Below are 14,928 nucleotides of genomic sequence, written 5' to 3' on the forward strand. Positions count from 1 at the left end.
GACCACAACATACAAAGTAGAACAAATAGAAACAAAAAAAAAAAACCAAGATAAAGATACAGTATTATAGGGTATAATTTATTGTCATTTTTGGCATTATCATTAATAACTAAATGGATCCACTTCACATCGTTTTTTATAACTCAAAAATGACCTATTCTTAATTTCATCAACATCTGTCTTAGATATCTGAAAACTCTATTATTCCGTTCTAACTAAATATTTTAAAAAACTGCAAAGAACCCTATCAGCCACTTCTTTTGCTCAGAATTACGGCACTTCAATCCAACTCTTAAACAATTCTTTGACAATCCCTAAAATAGCCCACGCTCTATCTGCATACATCAACCAAGCGCACCATACCTACAAGTAAATTCACAACCAAGAAACAAATGGTGTACAAATTCAATTTTCTTTTTACATAAAACACAAATCTTATTGCTGTGATGTATGATTCCTAACCTATCCAGTCTCTCTTTAGTGTTGATCCTGTCTACTAAAACAAACCACGCAAAGAGTTCAATTCTTGGAGGAACCAATCTTCTCTATATGACACTAGTGAAGTTGTACAGCTTCTGATGTCCTTCGGGAGAGTCACTTTCTGCAGTACCTGCACAAAGAAATTAGTAAAAAAATTCCTGTTTTGTCAAATTTTCATAAAATTGTATCCTCTCTACTTGACAACATTCTTACTAATCGTAATCGGTCATGGAGTTGACTAAGCAGTTCAAGTTGCCATTGAAATAACTCTCTCCTCCACTGAAAGTTTCACACCCACTATATCCCATCCCAAAACTTACAGTCCCCTACGACAACGGATCCTTGTTGATTTGAAATAGAGAAGAATCTCGAAAAATTATCTTTCAGAATACCACTTTGTAGCCAATCATCCTCCAAAAAACGAGTACGTCTGCTATTTTGCACTTCCATAGCCAAGCCACTGATCATCATATTTTTTGTATGTTGCTCTTTAATATTAAGCTGACAAATATCTTTCCACAGGTCACTCCTTAACGGTAATGGCTGTTTCGACAATATTATAGAAGAGTTCAAATGATTACAGGAACGTATCACCTTTTTCTACAACGAATATTTTTCCTTCGAAAAGCGCCACCACCACTTGAATAGAAGCGACACATTTCTAATTAACGCATCTCCCATCTTCAATCTACCTAACTTTTTCGAAACTTGCCCCATCTTCCATTTTACAAGTAGTATACCGTTATTTCTATATTTTTTTATTCTAAAAAAACTTTTTCTGTAATCCGATTATTTTTTCTGCACCCACTTTTGCCATCTTATACCAATTTAAATAGTAAACCGACAAATTATTTAAAACAAACTTGATGAAAACTATCTTGCTTCCATTATATTCTTCTTTTAAAACAATTAGTATCAAGTATTGACTAATAGCTAACCAACCTAATTTAATTTATTTATCCATTTAAATAAATATTAATAATTTAAATTATATTTTATATATGTAACAATTTATTAGTTAACGATAAATTTTTAAATAGAATTTAAATGAGGCGGGTTAATGTTTTACTTTTCGGGTTCGAAATACTATACAAAAAAAATATACTGATTCTTGATGAAATAAAAGTATTAGCTAATAACTAATAGTCTAATTAATTTGACATAAAAATTAGAAGAATAATTAAATAATTGTTTAGCAAATAATTATTTTTAGTAGATTTTTAATAAAAAAATAAAATATTTTAAAATGATAAAATTAATTTTATTTATTTATTATACATTTTAATTATGATATGTATTATTCATTTCTTTATCTTTTAATAGTTTTCTAATTGTTTTTTAAAATGAATAAAATATGACAGCAGCCGCAGCAATGAGGGAAAAAAAAAAACTGAACAAACTAACAAACAAAGGAGTTAATTTTAGGGTTGATTGCAGCTGATTTCCTTATTCAACTCACAATCACATTTTTGAGTGACCCTTCAGCAATTTAGCATCAAGTTGAGTTCTTTTTCGATTTTCCAATCTGAATATTCTACAAATTCGTTTGCTTGACCGGGTTCAGGTCCCCAGATCTTTCTCTGCGTCTAACACGGTTTTTTTTTTTTTTTTATTATGTCGAACTCCTATGTATTACTTCAAGTTGCAAAATTTGAACCCAATTATGCTGTTAGAAGCTAGTTATCAACAACCCTTTTCCCATTTGACTAATATGACAATGTTTTTGTGGTGAATTTGAATCATTGCAGATCAAAGATTGAATTTTTTGGTTTCAGCTTTTTGGGGTGTGCTCATGGTGGTGAGGTTTAACCCTTCGTGTCTCACACTGTATCAACATCCTCATCACTCTGTTTGTTTCTCCAAACAAGTATCTGTTAAAAGCAGTTATGGGAGACACATGAAAAGAGGTGGAATTTCAAGGCCCCAGATAGAGTTTCCTTCTCCTTTGGGGAACGGTGAGGGTTTGCGTGTGTTTGTTGTGTCTGATTTGCACACTGACTATGCTGAGAACTTGAATTGGGTGAAGTGCCTGAACAATGTGAAGCACAACGTGAATGATGTTCTTCTTGTGGCTGGTGATGTTGCTGAGACATATGACTTGTTTGTTGTGACAATGTCTCTCTTGAAAGAAAGATTTGAACATGTGCTCTATGTGCCTGGAAATCATGACCTTTGGTGCCGTCGCGAGGGACAAAAATATGTAAGGCCATTGCATTATATGCTGAACATAGATATGGTCTATGACAGAACACTATGGTGTTGTTTGGTCCATGTAGCCAATCGCACCTAGCATGACACAACTTAGTTGTTGTTATTGTTCTGTGTAGCTCAAATACATGTGTTAGTACTAGAATTTACAAGCTATTATTGACGAAGTTATGATATCTATAGCGTAGAGAATTGAGTTTTATGTGACTCAAATTAGGAGAAAAGGGTGGCCTAATTCTGCTAGAATTTAAATATGCAACCATTGTTTGTCAATATATGCATTGATGTTGTTGGCTTGGCTCCTTTATGTACTATATAATCCTTTTATTCTGATAAAGTTTTCATTGATATGTCATTAGGTTGATTCTGTTGAAAAGCTGGATAAGTTGCTTGAAGCATGTAAGGCACTTGGAGTTGAAACACAACCAATGGTTATAGGTGAATTAGGAATCATTCCCTTGTTCTCTTGGTACCATGAGGTGATTACTTCCATAGTGCCAAATTTTGTTACCTCCTAATTCTTTCATACCATGATATGCTGGATCCAATTTGCTGCTTAAGGGCAGTCTATTTGAATGTTCAATCATCTTCTTTCGCAGAGCTTTGACAGAGAGAAGGATATAACGGGATTTCACATCCCGCCTTTGGAGATGGTGACTATTCTCTTAACTCCTAGTAAGCCATTTTTTCAATTAAGGAGTGCCTGCATAAGAACTTCATGTTATTATCTCTTAGCAATAACTTATTTGATCTCCCCTGGGATTATGTGATATTACGGTAAACACTCCATTGTTCGGTTTCTGTTCCAGACTTCCTGTAAGATCTCCATTAGGGAACTACAATACCATGTGTCTGTTTAGATCCAGAATACTATGTGCACAGATTATTATAGAAATATTCATCTCTAATAGCAATCTTGTTTTTATTTCTTTATGTTGCTCTGGGATTGCTTTACCATTCTTTATATGGTTCTGAAAGTCATGGTTGATTTTGATTTTGCTCGGCATAAATGCTGCCAAATAGACTGATCTTGATGTGAATTTGTACCTAAAATAATTTTTTTTTCTTTTTCTATTATACTTTTCGATAGGCATGTAAAGACTTCCATGCGTGTAAGTGGCCACATGGACTTTCAAATGGAGATATGTCCCTTTCAATGTATTTTGATGCCATGAATGATAAGCAACTAGAGATGATGGAGGAGGTTAAGATGAAATGTGATCACATTATTACCTTTTCCCATTTTGTTCCAAGGTGATAAATCAACCTGTCATTGAAATTGTTGCTTTGATGCTTTGCTTAAATTCTTGGTTAGTCTTCTTTGCATATGATATTTATTCTGATTGTGGCTTATATGATTGACAGGCAGGAACTGTGTCCAGAGAAGAGGATGTTATTTTATCCTAAGCTTCCAAAAATAATTGGTTCAGACTCTCTTGAAGATAGAATAAGGTCTATTCATGGTGCTGAGGGTAGGAAGGATGCATCATCTGCTTGCCATGTGTTTGGCCATACTCACTTTTGTTGGGATGCTGTTGTTGATGGTATCAGGTATTTGTACATTATCATTCTAGCTTATAGGTTAATGTTGATTGTAGAATTTCATCAAATGTTAGAAATATAGGCATTTATGTATTTCTTCCTATTAGTTTAATCTTTTGGAATAAATGGTTCATCACACGGTATCAGAACTTGTATGTGTTAAGAGTTTGATCGTTGTTACTTCCAAAAGGAAAAGAATTTCAGCATAAGGAAAATAAAAAAAATTAAAGAATAAAAGAAAGAAACTATGCAAAATTTATGCAAATCCAGTTAAAGATATAACCATTTATGTATTTCATCCTATTAGATTAGGCAGTTGGAAATGGTTAAAATGGAAAGACAAGACCTAAACCAACTCTGATATTATGATAGAGACATAATGAATCCCATCTATAAATGCTTTTGACATAATTGCATTGCATTGCATTGAAGGTATGTGCAAGCACCATTGGCATATCCAAGGGAGAGGAAGAGGAGAATGAATGGAGGTGAAAATTGGCTACCATTTTGCATTTATGCTGAAAACAAATTTTCTGAGAGACTCAATCCTTGCTTTTGGTCTGACTATTATTCTGCCAACCCAAGAACACCTCATAACACTGAACTTGCTCCTTGGGTTGCCAGATTTTACAGGCAAACACACCCTGTAGATCTGTAATGTTTTTGTTGTTACTTGTAGACACTCATGAAGCATTCCTCTCTAGAGGATTCATTGTTTACTATTTTCAATATAGGCTGGGCATTTCATTCTACATTTCATATTTTAATATTAGATTCTATATTGCTTATAAAAATACTAAAATGACACCAAAAAACTTGAAAGGTTATGCATCATCAAATTTATTAAGGTTACATAGAAGTGTGTTGCTATACAAAATAAGGTTCATATTTTATTCAAAAAGTAAAGATAGACAAAGGACAACAAAGATAAACCCACAAACAACAAAGTCTTTTCTTTTGGGTTTAAATAAAACCCAAAATACACATAATTGGAAGTAAAATGCATACACAAGACACAAAGAGAAACCCCACTACAAAATTAACCAAAAAAAAAAAAACACAAAGCATACATTAAAATTAAAATATTCCGATACATTATTATTAGGGCAGAGGTAGAGGTAGCTAGTAATCTTCAGGAGCCAACGGTTGATGAGTATGAGGAGGCTCAACTGGGATGATAATGTACTCATACATGATTGCTGCAATGGCTGCTCCAATGAGTGGGCCAACCCAATAGATCCAGTGGTAGTGCCATCTCCAGCCCACCAAGGAAGGCCCAAAAGCAAGCGCTGGGTTCATGCAGGCCCCATCAAATGGGCCTCCAACAAGGATGTTTGCTCCAACAATGAGCCCAATTGCCAAAGGTGCAATGGCTCCAATAGAACCCCTTTTGGGATCAATAGCAGTGGCATATACTATGTACATAAGCCCAAATGTCATCACTATCTCAAGTATAAGCCCATGTCCTGCTCCAAGCCCTGATGTCACATGGAACCCTCCTGGTCTCTATATTCACCCATTTCAATGCCAAAAAAAATTAGATCAAGAAAAAAATTAAAAAATATGAACTTGGTAAAATAATAAAATACAGAATTAATCATTAGACTCTTACCCTCATTTAAAGAGGAACTTGATCCAAAGGATTAAATTCTACTCTAATTTTCTATTCTTTTTTAATTCAATTCATTTTAAACATTTGTCACTCCAAAAATTTAATCGCTTCAAAATTTAATGTATACTAATATAAATTATATCCAAATACATAAATATGATAAGTTTCTTAATTTGTTTTGTGATTGACATAGTTAATAATAATTAAGAAAACCCTAAAACAGGAGACCATATATATAATATAATATTTACATGTTGTGATGATTTTGCCTAAACTTTTTTTCAATTGACCTAACTAATGATAGCTTAAAGCTAAAGTTCAATGATAAGAGAATTTAGTCATATGTATCATAGTTAATTACTATTAAAAGATAAATTTAATTTTAATACACTATCTACACCCACAACTTTTTTAAAACACATGATATAAGTGGCCCAAACACAAGCAAAATCAAGGACAAAACAAACATGATTAATTGATTAATGCATAAGAAACTCCCTTAAACATTCTATTTTAGCAAAGTTGTTGACCTACTTAAGAAAAAAGATGGAAAAAAAATTTGGGAAATATATATTAGTATATTACCATGTTGTTGGTGACAAGCCTCAACAAGAGGGAAGCCACTATAGAACCTAGAAGTTGAGCAACCCAGTAATAGATGGCACGGACGACGGAGATTCTGCCGCCGATGAGAGCTCCGAAGGTCACCGCCGGGTTGACATGACCACCGGAGACATGCATGCTAGCAGAAACCGCCGCAAATAGTGCAAATGCATGTGCAAGTGCAAGTGACAACAGTTCTCCAGCTGAGAATGCTTCATCCTTGTATATCCTATCTGTAATTATAAAATAAATATATAAAAATCCATCAAGTAATCTAGCATGCATGTATTATTCTTGATTATATGATTAATAAATTAAATTAAATTAAATTAAAGTAGTTAGATTAGATCAACACAATAATACAAAAATATCCAAGCTACCTTAAATTAAATCTCACCTTCAACCTTTTTAAGCAATATTTTTAAAGTAAGGGGAAAAATTAATATATATTTGTTCCTAGAAAGCATGAAAAACAATTTGTTTTTGTAAAAAAAAAAAGAAAAAAGAAACTACAATTAGACTGAATTTTTCATAGAACTAAAAAAGTTATAAGACCATAACTATATTATTTAAGTGTAATAACCTTACTATATTGTATATAACCTAATCAATACAAATGGACAAGAAGACATTCAAATAAAGCCATGAATTTATTGAAATACAGACCTAGAGCAAGGCCAGTGCCTTCTCCAGCAAAGACAAAGATGAAAGTGGATGCAAATTCAGCTAAGGTAGCCCTCATGGAATCAGGGTGTGTTGCCTCATCAACCCTCCCAAAAGCATATCTTCTAGTAGCCATAATATAATGCTACTAATTAAGATTCTTCCTTCAAACACAACAAATATATATGTATATGTTTATGTTCTTATGTTCCTTAAAATGTCAATGTGTATATGTGTTATTCTTGTTCCTTAATTCATAAAAAAGAAAGCTTAGAAGAGAAGATATTTTATTGATGATGTTTTCTTTTCAGCAACAAAATAGTATGATGAAAAGAATGGAACTTTGATAAAGGATGGTGATGATAACTAGAGAAAGAAGAAGGGGTATTTTGCATGGGTGAAAAGTGTTGTGAAAGTGGTGTATAAGAGCAACACTTTGGTGAGACACCTGGTTTTCTCCAATGCTAAAAGGTGGCCACGTATTCATATGTGTTGGCATATTCATGTTTCATTCCATACATATCAACAAAATCATGTGTGGTTTTTTTTTTTAATTTTTTTTTCTGTGATTTGTGTTAGAGTTGATCCTCATTTCTCTTTTTCCACATCACTAAGGACAAAATCCAAAGTGTGTCCCACTCGCGGTTGCGGTTTCCGTGACTTATTGTCTCAATATGTTTATTGAATTTTGTGTTCTGATTTATTTAATTAGTTCTAGATATAGTTCAAGAAAGTACAATTGTTTTTTATTCTTTTCTTTGCAACAGTTTGTATATCCATGGAAAAAACTGTTGATGATTACCGAAGTAATGAAAATTATTTTATAACTTATTCAATATTTACTATTTAGATTTATTTTGGTAAAAATTTTAAAAAAATTATTTGTATTTTGTTTAATTTATATTTGGTAAATTAAAAGATTTATATATTTATGTTTACAGTTTTTAAAAATTTATTTATAACTTTTAAAAAATAAAAATTTTACTAAATTAAACATTATAAAATTTTAACCGTTTGTTGTTTGTAAAATTATAATAAAATCATAATAATGTTTATACCGTTTGTTAGATATCTAGAGTACTAGATACATTAACTTTTTAATAAATAAAAAAATGACAGTTATTTTGAAATTTAAAAAAAAAAAGAGTATTAATTAAAAAGCTTGAACATTGTTATAATTTTTTTTTATCAATTTTGGCTAATTTACACTAGACATTTAGGACTAACTCTTGGTCACAAATTTCCTAATTCACAAAATTCATGTCCAAGTAAATTTTTATTTAATTAAATCAGATCAAGAATATGTAGCACTTAAATCATTCAACATAACAGTGGCCAATGCTATCGGATCTCTACCCAATCTAGCTATGAGCATATGATATTATATGATGAGATGGTATCGAAGCTTAACTTTGCTTGCATGTTTATTGTCAACATGATAAGCTTGAACTAGCCCATATTCACAGCTCAGTAGTTCACATTCTCTCTTGGACTTATTTGATTTGTTTGGTCAAGTAAATAAGAATATAAATAAAAAGTATGCAGAATTAAATTTTCATTAGTTAATGCAATAAATAAAATTGTAATGTTTAGAATAAAAAAAGATGAAAATAAATATATAAAGAATAATTTTAAAAAATTTAATTTATATTGGCCAAATAATAATTAGTTATCTAATTAGATTGATATAATAACTTAATTGATATTGAATTTCTAAATTTTCAAATACTTTTTTTTAATCTCAAAACTACGAAGGAAAAAGAGTACCTGGGACAAATTCTATCAACTACTCTAATAGAAATAACAATTCCTCAACAGTAAATTAAAAAAAACACACACACACGCACACTTCTAGAATACTCTATGTGCAATTGTTGCCAAGTAATCTCTGCTTTTGGATGATATGCCATATGATCTGAAGTAATAATAATGCATGGAATTTTGTTTTGAGTGGTTAATTAATGGATTCTGCTGCATGTATATTAAAATTAGTCACTAAAATTAATTATTAATATAAAATATATATTAATATACATTAATTTTAATGTATAAATAATATTTTTGTTAATTAATTATTGGCTCTTGTGATTTTGTTCTATCTCTTGTATTGTCCTTAACACTTGACTCATCTTAGGCCTATTATCTGGCATAACATGAGTGCATTCTAGTGCTAATTCAGTTAACTTCAACATTGCATCATGCCCTTCTTTTTCTGCTAATAACTCTAAATCCAATATATCTGTGGACCAATCATTGTTCACCACAGTTCTCACCCAATCTGAAAGATCACTTACAATTTCATCATCATTAGCACTAGTTACTTGGCCAGGAATCTTCCCAGTTATGATCTCAAGCATGATGATACCAAAGCAATAAACATCTGCTTTGTGTGTTAGTTTCTTCCCTTTGACAAATTCTGTTGACTTGCTTATGGCTAGTTTCTCAGCATGGTTTTTCTTCTTTGAACTTAGAAGTGGAAAGAATCCATAATTTGTGAGCTTGGAATGGTTGTAGGCTCCTTGGCTATCTTGTTGAATTAGGACATTGGTTGATTTTAGGTTTGCATGAGGGACCTTTTGATATGACAAACATTCATGAAGAAATGCAACACCCTTTGCTATGTCTTTGATAATGGACATTCTTGTGTTCCAATCAAGTGACATTCTTCCAATTCCTCTACCCTCTAGCACCAACAGATTATATATGAATTTTTATGTTAGTGTCTTAATTTAGGGTTTAATGTGTGATTTGTTTATCTTAAAAAAATCAGTTTTTATAGAAAAAATAAAAATTTAAGAAAAACTTTTGGGCCAGCAATTTTTAGTATTTTTGTTTATCATTTGACTAGTACAATACTAAATTGTCTTTAACAAATAAATTTTACTAATTCATATGTACAAACTCTGAAAAATATGGGTACAAACACTATTGATTCATGTATGGAAAATTCGGGTAAATATAAGTACAAATTATATGCTTCCTATTATAAAATATCTATAAATATAGGTGCACATTATTATTACTGGCCAAAAAATAATAATTTTTGCTGGCCGCTCAAAATTCAAAAAATAAAAAAAAATTGACTTTTTATAAAAGTAAAAAAGAAAAATATTGGGAATTAATTTTTTATCCAACTAACTATTAACCAATAGTCCCATACTTTTTTATCCCTTAACCTTTGTCCATCTACTATTTTGTTGAAAATAGTGAATGATAAATACAAATCAATTTTTTATGCATGTAAAAAGCATTTCTCATCACCAATATAAAAGTCAAAAAAAGAATATATAACCAATTAATTGTCATTTAAATTGAAAGTACAAATTTACCTACATAGTAAAAATTATTGCTCTTTCAATCATAAAGAAAATTTGAGCTGTAAAAACAATGTTAATAATTTTGTGGTTTCTTTAGAATTTAGGGAAGAAAGGAAAGAATTAATGTACTAACCATGTAAGAGGTCAAACAAAGTTCCATCATTCATAAGCTCATAAATGATGAGCTTTTGCTCCTCGGAATAATAGAAAGATATAATCTCTACAAGATTTTCATGCTTGATGCTCCCAAGCAATTGCATCTGCTGAAGAAATTCCTTTTTGCTCAATTCATTCATGCAGCTAAGTTTCTTCACAGCAACAAGAGCACCATTTTCAAGTGTTGCTTTGTATGTAATACCCAATTTGCCCCTCCCTAGAACTTCTGCTGATGCCCTTAACAAATCATCTAAGTCAAATACTGGAAACTTCTTGTTGGAAAATTCCAATCTTCCTAATCTTTCAGAGTCTTCACTGAAGGAATGAGACACCATTTTCTTTGCCCATGCTCCAAATACATACCCTGTAAGGGAAACCATTAGAACTTGTATAAAAAATAAAAACATTCATGAATCTATATTCATCAATATGAGACAACATTTTTCTTCATGACCAATTTTCTAGGCTTTTGAAGGCAGGGGGGATTCAAACTATCAAACTAAATGAGAAATCACAAACTTGATCTAAAATCTAAGACAACAAATCTATTTATAGTTACATGAATTCATCAATTAGATAACGTACCACGTACTAATTCGTGTGTACGAATTCACAATTTGTCTGCATACGGAAACATCATAAATACATTTTCTACATAAAATATATTACTTGTATATATTTTTTTTGTACTGGAACGTATTGCATTATGTAATTATGGTTAGATTGGTTTTTCTGAATTTATACTATTTACTTACTTGCTGAATCTTTTGAATCTTTTCTTCTTGTTTCTTCTGCACTAGCCCTTCTTTTACAAAACAACAAAGCAATGATGATCAGAAACAGAAACAGTGCAGAAGAAGAAGCAATCAAAGCAATAATCCAAACTTTGAGTCTCTTATTTTTTCTAACTTCTGGTTCTGGCATAGGAGATGGAGCAGGAGAAGGTTCAGGACATAACTTATCCAATGGCTTTCCACAAAGATCTGTGTTATTGTCAAAGGAACTCACTGGAAACCTTTGAATCACATGAGTCTGAGGAATAGGCCCCACCAAATGATTATATGAAAGGTTGAAACTTTCCAATGATGGTTGATCAAAGGATGGAATTTGACCATCCAAGTAATTCTCTTGCAGCTCCAAAACTCTTAGACTAGGAAGATCAACATACCCAGAAGGAATTTTCCCTGAGAAGTGATTATCTGAAAAGATCACTTCTTCTAAAGACACCAAATTTGTGAGATTTGGTAGCATCCCAAGAAGCAAATTGTTTCTGAAGCTGAGTTTCTTCAAGAGAGTAATGTTTTGAAGGAATGTAGGATTTTTCAAAGTTCCACTAAGGTTAATCCCTTCAAGAACAATGTGAACAACATGAAAATTAGAACAAGTGATACCAAACCATTTGCTTTGATTTTCTCCAATGCATGGTGGACCAACCCAATTCCCATGCAAATCAATAGAAGAATTTAGAGAATCCCTTATAAACAACAAAGCCTCCCTTTCTTGTGGATAAAAACTTTGATCACTGCACAAGACCAGGCTACTATTTTTGTTATTGTTGCTCAAAAACAATAAAAAACAGAAACAAAAACAATGATACATAGTAAAGAATTGTTGTTATGTTAAAAGGCAAGATCATGATTTGTTGAGAAATTTGCATAAGCCAGCTTGACATGAGTTTGGTAACCAATGAACAAAGTCTTGCACTCTTTTTTTTTTTTTTCTTTAATTGTTTTGTTCCTTTTTGACGAAGTTGACAATGCAAATTAAAGCTGTGCTGAGATAGTGATCATAGTATTATTGGACACAAACGGTCTGAACAAGGTTTTGGTTTGGTTTACTTTGTTTAATATTTTTGTTATTATATTATTATTAATTAACTACATAATATATATGGTGGTTGCACAAGATGACAGCTTTCAAAATGTTTCCTACTACATGGCATATTACGGTTCCAAATTGGACTCTTTTTTTTCTTCTTCTTCTGTTATTTTTCTTCTATAAATCATGGTTCTTCAAGAGACTGATGAACTGATGATTGATGAAGCCTGACATTTAAATTGAGTTAAATGTATCTTTTCAATTTATATGCACTAGTAGCGTAAGAAAAAAAAATCACAAATATATAATCATGTAATAATTGAAGTGTTTTTTTTCTTAACTAGCTACTTTATGAAAAGTTACATACACACAAGTTTTTTATTATGTGTTTTTACCTTCCAATTTAATTTTGATACTCATAGTAAAATAATTATTCAAAAAAGCGAATATGATGGTATGATTATGTAAAATGTTTTATGTTTTTAGTAGATCAAATTAAACTCTTTTATAATATTATTGTATAATATTTAAATTTATAGATTTGAATTGTCATTTGTTATGATGTACAGACACAGATACAAACACCGAACACTACATGACACGCTAACATACAAATTTTAAAATTTTATAAGATACAGCGACATTTATATATATATAATATAAAATACTTTTTAGATAAATCGTAATGATATTTTGATATTTTATTAATATTAAAAGTTTAAAACATAAATTATTTTTAATTTTTTAATATCTTATTTTAATTATATAAAGCATTTAAATATTTTTTATTTTAATAAATAATAATATATAATATTTCTAAATTTATTTCAAACATACATGTTAAGAATAAGGTTTGATATGCTGACATGTGATGATATTTAGGTGTGTCCAAACGAGTTCAGAAAATAATTTTTTTATTAAGACATGGTTAGACACAGCAGACACGTACATATAGTGGGAGTACGTACTCCTCATCTAGCGCCCGACGCTATGCTAGGGTTTCACTGCGCCGCCTCCATGGTTACACCTTTCTTTGTCTTTTCTTCGTCAAACTCTTTTCCATCTTCTTCTATTTTTTATTTTCTTCTTAATTTCTTTTCCACTTAGCTCCCTAATTTTCGTTTTCTCTCCCAATTCATTGCTCTTTTAACTCATTCCATTTTCTAATTCACTCATTCCATATATCTTATGTCTCTTTAGAATCATTGAATACCAATTCTGATTTTCTCTACACCATGAGCAACAAATCAGAGACTCATAACCCTCATATAATTGCTATGATGGTGGAGGGTGCCAGCCTTCAAGTGGCACCCAAAGAAATATGAAAATGCTCTCGTGGAATTGACGGGGTTTGGGGAGACCCCTGATGATCCACAATCTTAAAGGGATTTACAAATGCTACTCCCCTGAGGTTGGTTTTATCTGTGAAACAAAAAATCAATTTTGACAAGTTGAAGGAAAACTAAGATCTTGTGGTTTCAAGGAATGGTTTATTGTAGATCCGGATGGATTATCAGGGGGTTTGGCAATGGCATGGAGGGATGGTTGCACTGTTCAGATTTTACAGCATGGTAGATTTTTTATTGCGGCATCAGTTCTGACAGCTGGTTCTAATGATCCCTATGGTGTTCTAGGTGTTTATCTCAGTTCAAATGATCAACATAGAATGGCTCAATTTGCTGAATTAACTTCAGTCACCCAACAGTTCGATGGTAAGGTTGTGTTAATGGGGGATTTTAATGCCATTTCTAATCAATTGGAGAAAGAAGGTGGGGATGCTAAATCTCCTTCTTCTATTGAAACCTTTAATAGTTTTATTGATGATAATTTCCTGATTGATATTGGTATGGTCGGAAGACCATTCACTTGGTCAAATAGACGGAGGGGTGATGAGTTGATACAGGAAAGACTGGACCGATTCCTGGTAGGAGTTGATTGGTAGCAACTCTATCCCAATGCAACGGTTCTTAGACTGTCAGAATCAGGCTCGGATCATGCCCCTCTTCTCCTAGACTCTAATCCGAGAACTGAGAGATCTAAACGCCGATTCAAATTCCAAGAAAGATGGTGTTCCAATGATGAAATATGCCAAATTATTAGAGAGGTTTGGCATGAACAGATTGATGGTTCAGCCATGTATATCCTAACTCAAAAAATAAAGCGTTGTCGGCATAAGATTGTCAAATGGCAGCAAGAACACAGATCTAATTCGAAGGTGGAGATTGATTTACTACAGTCGAAATTAGAGGAACTTCGTTTAGCAGGAATTCATGGAGGTGACATCATTTCAAAAATAGAGGACAAACTTAAAAAAGCATTGCAAAATGAGGAATCTTATTGGAAAGATAAGTCTAGAGTCAAATGGCTCAAATCTGGTGATCAGAATACAGCTTTCTTCCATCAGAAATTTAGAAATTGAACCCGAAGGAATAGAATTTGGCAACTAACTGGCAATGATGGTGAAGTGGCTACTTCAAATGCTGGTATTGCTTCTGTAGCTGAATCTTATTTCAAAAACATCTTTTCCTC

General features: G+C 31.9%; 3 protein-coding genes across 4 annotated transcripts; 1 reads left to right on the forward strand and 2 right to left on the reverse strand.

Moving 5' to 3' along the window:
• Positions 1-1,862: 1,862 nt before the first annotated feature.
• LOC107489859 (uncharacterized) lies at positions 1,863-4,982 on the forward strand. 2 transcript variants are annotated; one of them, XM_016110629.3, is made up of 7 exons: positions 1,863-1,979; positions 2,229-2,680; positions 3,048-3,167; positions 3,288-3,341; positions 3,779-3,942; positions 4,054-4,239; positions 4,663-4,982. In XM_016110629.3, exons 2-7 carry the CDS (start codon positions 2,273-2,275, stop codon positions 4,886-4,888), a joined length of 1,158 nt encoding a protein of 385 aa, XP_015966115.1. In that variant the 5' UTR covers positions 1,863-1,979; positions 2,229-2,272; the 3' UTR covers positions 4,889-4,982. The 2 variants fall into 2 exon arrangements, with proteins under 2 accessions (XP_015966115.1, XP_015966114.1); XM_016110628.3 differs by having other exon boundaries at positions 1,891-2,044.
• Positions 4,983-5,224: 242 nt separating this feature from the next.
• Positions 5,225-7,512, reverse strand: LOC107489860 (probable aquaporin TIP-type alpha). The gene is made up of 3 exons (XM_016110630.3): positions 7,112-7,512; positions 6,428-6,678; positions 5,225-5,736 (listed from the first exon to the last, which is right to left on the reverse strand). Exons 1-3 carry the CDS (start codon positions 7,242-7,244, stop codon positions 5,353-5,355), a joined length of 768 nt encoding a protein of 255 aa, XP_015966116.1. The 5' UTR covers positions 7,245-7,512; the 3' UTR covers positions 5,225-5,352.
• A 1,668-nt stretch (positions 7,513-9,180) lies between these two features.
• On the reverse strand, positions 9,181-12,180 carry LOC107489815 (probable leucine-rich repeat receptor-like protein kinase At1g68400). The gene is made up of 3 exons (XM_021142873.2): positions 11,337-12,180; positions 10,559-10,945; positions 9,181-9,791 (listed from the first exon to the last, which is right to left on the reverse strand). The coding sequence occupies exons 1-3, from the start codon at positions 12,178-12,180 to the stop codon at positions 9,181-9,183; spliced, it is 1,842 nt and encodes a 613-aa protein (XP_020998532.1).
• Between the last annotated feature and the right edge of the window lie 2,748 nt (positions 12,181-14,928).

Source organism: Arachis duranensis, chromosome 5 (genome assembly GCF_000817695.3).
Source record: "Arachis duranensis cultivar V14167 chromosome 5, aradu.V14167.gnm2.J7QH, whole genome shotgun sequence".
Classification (NCBI taxonomy): domain Eukaryota; kingdom Viridiplantae; phylum Streptophyta; class Magnoliopsida; order Fabales; family Fabaceae; genus Arachis; species Arachis duranensis.

What these genes read in the sequence shown, in the direction of transcription:
- LOC107489859 (XM_016110629.3), top strand. Translation starts at nt 2,273, where the DNA reads ATGGTGGTGAGGTTTAACCCTTCGTGTCTCACACTGTATCAACATCCT. An exon ending in GTCGCGAGGGACAAAAATAT is followed by an intron (nt 2,681 to 3,047) that starts GTAAGGCCATTG and finishes ATATGTCATTAG; the next exon opens with GTTGATTCTGTTGAAAAGCT. An exon ending in ACATCCCGCCTTTGGAGATG is followed by an intron (nt 3,342 to 3,778) that starts GTGACTATTCTC and finishes ACTTTTCGATAG; the next exon opens with GCATGTAAAGACTTCCATGC.
- LOC107489860 (XM_016110630.3), bottom strand. Translation starts at nt 7,244, where the DNA reads ATGGCTACTAGAAGATATGCTTTTGGGAGGGTTGATGAGGCAACACAC. An exon ending in AGGCACTGGCCTTGCTCTAG is followed by an intron (nt 6,679 to 7,111) that starts GTCTGTATTTCA and finishes TTATAATTACAG; the next exon opens with ATAGGATATACAAGGATGAA. An exon ending in GGCTTGTCACCAACAACATG is followed by an intron (nt 5,737 to 6,427) that starts GTAATATACTAA and finishes GGGTGAATATAG; the next exon opens with AGACCAGGAGGGTTCCATGT.
- LOC107489815 (XM_021142873.2), bottom strand. Translation starts at nt 12,180, where the DNA reads ATGTATCATTGTTTTTGTTTCTGTTTTTTATTGTTTTTGAGCAACAAT. An exon ending in AGATTCAAAAGATTCAGCAA is followed by an intron (nt 10,946 to 11,336) that starts GTAAGTAAATAG and finishes TTTCCCTTACAG; the next exon opens with GGTATGTATTTGGAGCATGG. An exon ending in TTTGTTTGACCTCTTACATG is followed by an intron (nt 9,792 to 10,558) that starts GTTAGTACATTA and finishes TGTTGGTGCTAG; the next exon opens with AGGGTAGAGGAATTGGAAGA.